Below are 7,099 nucleotides of genomic sequence, written 5' to 3'. Positions count from 1 at the left end.
TGGCCTGGGTCTCAGTGGGGGATGGGGGGAGCAGGAGGCCAGGTCAGCCACCAGGAGGCTCTACACTGAGGAAAAACTCATCATGATATCAAGAGGAAGCCATTCTTTGTTGTAAGATGAAATCAATCCTAGTGAAATTAGAGAACCATTAATAGGTTTTTTTGGTCTTTTCTTAGTTAGACAGGAACATTTTAACTTTCATGTTTTAAAATCTTGACTTCTACATTTTCTCTCTGCCTACTTCCCCTCTTGCCATTGGGAAGGCAAGAATTTGCATAGAGATTTTTGCATATACCCTGTGTGTGTGTGTGTGTGTGTGTGTGTGTGTGTGTACTTATATACATATGGTCTTACTTATTAAATGGGATTTTTCAGGGGAACAAAGAGTTGTTTTCATCTTTCTTGCTATCCCCTGTGCTTCACATAGCACTATCTTGCTTGGAATCATGAGTAACATTGGGGGATGATTGAAAAGATCAAGGCTTCTACACCCTTGAATGAAATCTCAGGACCCAGGAGAGTGAGTCAAGCAGCTGTTGACCTCTCTGGGATGAAGGATATTAGGGGATCTATGGGCCATCACTGAGTCTTCCCTGGATATCCTGAGCATATACAAAAGAAGCATGAATATTGCTATCCTTGGGATGGCAGGAAAAGTAGACCTAGATCCAAAAGCCTATCATTCAATGTAAATATGTAATAACTTATTACTGATTAATTGAGAATTTAGAGTGATGTCTGAGGACTTTCTCTATTTTGTACATATTTTTCTTCCTTTAATTCCTTTTATCTGAACCTTTTCACTTTCGTTTTTTATAATATTGAGTTCTAAATTTTCTCTCTGCCTAAATGCCCTTCTCCCTTTAAGAAGGCAAGAATTTGGATAGACATTTTGGCCTATTCCCTGGGCATGTGTGTGTGTGTGTGTGTGTGTGTGTGTGTGTGTGTGTGTTTATTTACATATCCTCTTATTAAATGCTAGTATTGAGGGGGGAGGGGACAAGAGACAAAGGGACAGTGTTTCTGACAGTTACAAGAGTAATGGGCCATCTTTCTTGGGAAAGATGGTAACATTTATAGTCAATGCTCAAAGTTGAAAATAGAGAACATAGACTATGAGAGTGGAAATAGGTAATTTTGAAAACTTTAAAAGTTTTATTATTTATGATTTTTATTGTATTTCTGATTATTCAATTTTTAAATTTACTTTTGATTTTAAATGTTTTATGTTATGATTTTATATTATGATTTTTATGATTAGTTATTCTATGATTTTAAAATTTATTAAATAGTTTCTTATTTTTATGTTATTTTTGTTTTTATTTTAAAATATTTTCTTATTGATTTCTTGTAAAAATGACCTTGGAGAAAAAAATGGATCCAACAGAGTATCCTACGAAAACACGGAAAATGCATCCTACCCAAAGAGGACTAATTTAGCAAGTGCCCTGCAAAGGTATGGCATGTCTGTTCTTTGTGGATGCAAGAAGTCAAAGTACATGGTGTTGATGTTCGGCCCCCTCTTAAGGTCTGTCGTGCTGAGCCAAGAAGGTCTTTACTCTTTGGAAAAGTTCCTCCATCAAACTGTGGGGTACAAGCTCTCTGCCTTTGAGAGTGAGTTCTGCTACCAAGTTGTCCACAGTCACCTGTTCTAGGCTTTTTTGCTGAATCACATCTTGACAATGAGCTTGTAGTTGATCTTTCCAACCACACTGGAGCAATTGAGCTCTTAGCCACTGTTGAAGTCGTTGTCGTTCACCAGTTTCTATCAGTTTCTGGTGAAGAATTGCTTTGATGGGTGGCTCTGTGTTCATTTGGGTATTCTTGGTTTCATCAGAGCAATCCCCAGGAGAATTGGCAGGTGATGGAGTCCCCAAAAGTCTAGTGTCTCCTTCACAGTGTGTTTCCTTGCCTGGGGTCCGGGGCCAATTTCTGGAGATCCTGTGGCAAGGGTCTTGCTTTCTGTAGAGGAAGGATGAGGAGGACCTCCAGGGTCTCTTTCTTGAAACCTGTCTCTGTCCGAGAGTTTGTGCTTCAGCCTCCAGTCCTCTGTCTTCCCCGAGTCTCTTCCAGTGCTGGGCCTGGGCCCGGGCCCCCTTTGTGGAGGGCCTCTGCAATGGGTCTTGGTTGCTGTGGAGGAAGTAGGAGGATGACCTCCACAGTCTCTTTCTTGAAGAATGTCTCAGTCCCAGAGCTTCTTCTCCGGCCTCCAGTCCTCTGTCTTCCCCGAGTCTCTTCCAGTTGTGGGCCTGGGTCTGCTTTCTGGAGATCCTCTGGCATGGATCTTGCTTTCTGTGGAGGAAGGATGGGGAGGACCTCCAGGGTCTCTTTCTTGAAACCTGTCTCTGTCCGAGAGTTTGTGCTTCAGCCTCCAGTCCTCTGTCTTCCCCGAGTCTCTTCCAATGCTGGGCCTGGGCCTGGGCCTGGGCCTGGGCCCCCTTTGTTGAGGGCCTCTGCAATGGGTCTTGGTTGCTGTGGAGGAAGTAGGAGGATGACCTCCACAGTCTCTTTCTTGAAGAATGTCTCAGTCCCAGAGCTTCTTCTCCAGCCTCCAGTCCTCTGTCTTCCCCGAGTCTCTTCCAGTTGTGGGCCTGGGTCTGCTTTCTGGAGATCCTCTGGCATGGGTCTTGCTTTCTGTGGAGGAAGGAGGAGGAGGACCTACAGGGTCTCTTTCTTGAAATCCGTCCAAGTCCCAGAGCTTCTTCTCCAGCCTCCAGTCCTCTGTCTTGCCCGAGTCTCTTCCAGTTCTGGGCCTGGGCCCGGCCCCCCTTTGTGGAGGGCCTCTGTAATGGGTCTTGCTTTCGAGGTAGCAAGGAGGAGGATGACCTCCAGGGTCTCTTTCTTGAAGTCTGTCTCAGTCCCAGAGCTTGTGCTCCATTCTCCAGTGCTCTGTCTTCTCTGAGCCTCTTCCAGTCCTCCATGATGCTAGAAGATGCAATGAATCTCTGAGGTGAAGTTCTTTTCCTCCAGCCTCCAGTCACTACAAAGCTGAGAGAGAGAATGAATGTCTGGCTGTGATTGTCCCAGTTGATATACTCTATGCTAATCCCATCAGTAGCCTTAGGGGGGAATCTCTATTATGTACTAAGTACCTGGCAAGGACACCATCATTCACTTCCCTGGTTCAATTTCACTTCTGCCCCATAACATCTCCTGCTTTCTTTGGTCAGGTCAGACCTCCCTGGCTTGTATCCTACAAAGTGCACTATAGCCCAAAAGCCACAACAAGTTGTTTCCAGGTTCTCAACATGCCCTTGCTATACATTTGCCATCACCAGGGGTTACCATTTCAAAAGCCAAATTCTCTAACACCATTTTCGCCTAAGATGAGAAGCCCCATAAAGAGTACAGCCCTTTTTCAAATCCTTGATTTTTTTTCCCCACATCCAAAGGAGTGTATCTTCTCCTGCTTGATCTGAAGGATCAAAGTCTTCACTCACAGGGTATTCTTCTATTCCAGCAGATATATCCTGTCCCCCTTTTTGCCTTTTGCCATCTTGTCACAGACTGCTTCACAGGAGATGCTGATTCTGTCCCTGCCCCTCCTCCTCCTCCTTCTCCCTCCACCCATAATAGGTTCCTGGGGGTGGGGGGTAGGTCAGGGGGGTTGGGGAATGTCCTAATGTCTCCTGCTGGGAAGCACCACTCTCCTTAATTTCATCAGAATTGTACTTCACTCCATTCTTACCTGATTCTTCAGGCTCTTCACCTAGTTTGTCAGTATCCTTCCCCTCCTGCTCTTTCTTCTTTTTCCTTCTTCTTGAGCAGACATCATTTCCTCAGACCAATTGGATTCAGGTGTAGGTATAAAATGCTTCTTTAGGAATTGAATGAGCACCATTCTCATTGTAATATTCACTTAGTTGCTCTCCTACTCCTTTCCCTTGGTCTGGATGGAATTCTTTGTGCTTAGAGAACCAAGGAGATGTGTCTTTTAATATTTCAAAGACTTCACTGACCTGGACCCCATTACCAGAAAACCTTGAACATTTTTCAGTGTCACCATGCTTTCTAGACCTTTTCCTTGAGGTGGAAAAGGCTCCTTTCTAAACCCCTGTCCCATTTCAGCTGAAATACAACGTTAGCCCTTGTCCGAGTTTCCTTCTTGCCTGTTTGTGTACTCACCTTAATTTCTGGGTCACACATGTAGGTGCTTAGCCCCACTTTGGGCGCCCAAACTCTCAAGTTCTTGGATGGTTTTCTGGAGGTCTTGGAGCCACCTTCCTTTCAGTTGGGGAATCACCACAAGAATAGCCAGAAGTTCAAGTGCAAATCCTTTTTGATTTCCTTCCAAGTCTAGTTTCCTTGCCTGGGGCCCACTTAGCTTTGCTGAGAGCCTTTCAGACTGGCCTGGGTCTCAGTGGGGGATGGGGGGAGCAGGAGGCCAGGTCAGCCACCAGGAGGCTCTACACTGAGGAAAAACTCATCATGATATCAAGAGGAAGCCATTCTTTGTTGTAAGATGAAATCAATCCTAGTGAAATTAGAGAACCATTAATAGGTTTTTTTGGTCTTTTCTTAGTTAGACAGGAACATTTTAACTTTCATGTTTTAAAATCTTGACTTCTACATTTTCTCTCTGCCTACTTCCCCTCTTGCCATTGGGAAGGCAAGAATTTGCATAGAGATTTTTGCATATACCCTGTGTGTGTGTGTGTGTGTGTGTGTGTGTGTGTGTGTGTGTGTACTTATATACATATGGTCTTACTTATTAAATGGGATTTTTCAGGGGAACAAAGAGTTGTTTTCATCTTTCTTGCTATTCCCTGTGCTTCACATAGCACTATCTTGCTTGGAATCATGAGTAACATTGGGGGATGATTGAAAAGATCAAGGCTTCTACACCCTTGAATGAAATCTCAGGACCCAGGAGAGTGAGTCAAGCAGCTGTTGACCTCTCTGGGATGAAGGATATTAGGGGATCTATGGGCCATCACTGAGTCTCCCCTGGATATCCTGAGCATATACAAAAGAAGCATGAATATTGCTATCCTTGGGATGGCAGGAAAAGTAGACCTAGATCCAAAAGCCTATCATTCAATGTAAATATGTAATAACTTATTACTGATTAATTGAGAATTTAGAGTGATGTCTGAGGACTTTCTCTATTTTGTACATATTTTTCTTCCTTTAATTCCTTTTATCTGAACCTTTTCACTTTCGTTTTTTATAATATTGAGTTCTAAATTTTCTCTCTGCCTAAATGCCCTTCTCCCTTTAAGAAGGCAAGAATTTGGATAGACATTTTGGCCTATTCCCTGGGCATGTGTGTGTGTGTGTGTGTGTGTGTGTGTGTGTGTGTGTGTGTGTGTGTGTGTGTGTTTATTTACATATCCTCTTATTAAATGCTAGTATTGAGGGGGGAGGGGACAAGAGACAAAGGGACAGTGTTTCTGACAGTTACAAGAGTAATGGGCCATCTTTCTTGGGAAAGATGGTAACATTTATAGTCAATGCTCAAAGTTGAAAATAGAGAACATAGACTATGAGAGTGGAAATAGGTAATTTTGAAAACTTTAAAAGTTTTATTATTTATGATTTTTATTGTATTTCTGATTATTCAATTTTTAAATTTACTTTTGATTTTAAATGTTTTATGTTATGATTTTATATTATGATTTTTATGATTAGTTATTCTATGATTTTAAAATTTATTAAATAGTTTCTTATTTTTATGTTATTTTTGTTTTTATTTTAAAATATTTTCTTATTGATTTCTTGTAAAAATGACCTTGGAGAAAAAAATGGATCCAACAGAGTATCCTACGAAAACACGGAAAATGCATCCTACCCAAAGAGGACTAATTTAGCAAGTGCCCTGCAAAGGTATGGCATGTCTGTTCTTTGTGGATGCAAGAAGTCAAAGTACATGGTGTTGATGTTCGGCCCCCTCTTAAGGTCTGTCGTGCTGAGCCAAGAAGGTCTTTACTCTTTGGAAAAGTTCCTCCATCAAACTGTGGGGTACAAGCTCTCTGCCTTTGAGAGTGAGTTCTGCTACCAAGTTGTCCACAGTCACCTGTTCTAGGCCTTTTTGCTGAATCACATCTTGACAATGAGCTTGTAGTTGATCTTTCCAACCACACTGGAGCAATTGAGCTCTTAGCCACTGTTGAAGTCGTTGTCGTTCACCAGTTTCTATCAGTTTCTGGTGAAGAATTGCTTTGATGGGTGGCTCTGTGTTCATTTGGGTATTCTTGGTTTCATCAGAGCAATCCCCAGGAGAATTGGCAGGTGATGGAGTCCCCAAAAGTCTAGTGTCTCCTTCACAGTGTGTTTCCTTGCCTGGGGTCCGGGGCCAATTTCTGGAGATCCTGTGGCAAGGGTCTTGCTTTCTGTAGAGGAAGGATGAGGAGGACCTCCAGGGTCTCTTTCTTGAAACCTGTCTCTGTCCGAGAGTTTGTGCTTCAGCCTCCAGTCCTCTGTCTTCCCCGAGTCTCTTCCAGTGCTGGGCCTGGGCCCGGGCCCCCTTTGTGGAGGGCCTCTGCAATGGGTCTTGGTTGCTGTGGAGGAAGTAGGAGGATGACCTCCACAGTCTCTTTCTTGAAGAATGTCTCAGTCCCAGAGCTTCTTCTCCGGCCTCCAGTCCTCTGTCTTCCCCGAGTCTCTTCCAGTTGTGGGCCTGGGTCTGCTTTCTGGAGATCCTCTGGCATGGATCTTGCTTTCTGTGGAGGAAGGATGGGGAGGACCTCCAGGGTCTCTTTCTTGAAACCTGTCTCTGTCCGAGAGTTTGTGCTTCAGCCTCCAGTCCTCTGTCTTCGCCGAGTCTCTTCCAATGCTGGGCCTGGGCCTGGGCCTGGGCCTGGGCCTGGGCCCCCTTTGTTGAGGGCCTCTGCAATGGGTCTTGGTTGCTGTGGAGGAAGTAGGAGGATGACCTCCACAGTCTCTTTCTTGAAGAATGTCTCAGTCCCAGAGCTTCTTCTCCAGCCTCCAGTCCTCTGTCTTCCCCGAGTCTCTTCCAGTTGTGGGCCTGGGTCTGCTTTCTGGAGATCCTCTGGCATGGGTCTTGCTTTCTGTGGAGGAAGGAGGAGGAGGACCTACAGGGTCTCTTTCTTGAAATCCGTCCAAGTCCCAGAGCTTCTTCTCCAGCCTCCAGTCCTCT

General features: G+C 44.2%; 2 protein-coding genes across 2 annotated transcripts; both read right to left on the bottom strand.

Annotated features, from left to right (window-relative positions):
- Positions 1-1,523: 1,523 nt before the first annotated feature.
- Positions 1,524-1,814, bottom strand: LOC141547342 (transcription and mRNA export factor ENY2-like). The gene has a single exon (XM_074275785.1). The coding sequence runs from the start codon at positions 1,812-1,814 to the stop codon at positions 1,524-1,526; it is 291 nt and encodes a 96-aa protein (XP_074131886.1).
- Positions 1,815-5,893: 4,079 nt separating this feature from the next.
- On the bottom strand, positions 5,894-6,184 carry LOC141547341 (transcription and mRNA export factor ENY2-like). The gene has a single exon (XM_074275784.1). The coding sequence runs from the start codon at positions 6,182-6,184 to the stop codon at positions 5,894-5,896; it is 291 nt and encodes a 96-aa protein (XP_074131885.1).
- Positions 6,185-7,099: the final 915 nt, after the last annotated feature.

Source organism: Sminthopsis crassicaudata, chromosome 6 (assembly GCF_048593235.1).
Source record: "Sminthopsis crassicaudata isolate SCR6 chromosome 6, ASM4859323v1, whole genome shotgun sequence".
NCBI classification, from domain to species: Eukaryota; Metazoa; Chordata; class Mammalia; order Dasyuromorphia; family Dasyuridae; genus Sminthopsis; species Sminthopsis crassicaudata.
The sequence above is the reverse complement of the archived record's forward strand: the minus strand, read 5'-3'. Positions and strand labels throughout refer to the sequence as shown.

What these genes read in the sequence shown, in the direction of transcription:
- LOC141547342 (XM_074275785.1), bottom strand. Translation starts at nt 1,814, where the DNA reads ATGAACACAGAGCCACCCATCAAAGCAATTCTTCACCAGAAACTGATA.
- LOC141547341 (XM_074275784.1), bottom strand. Translation starts at nt 6,184, where the DNA reads ATGAACACAGAGCCACCCATCAAAGCAATTCTTCACCAGAAACTGATA.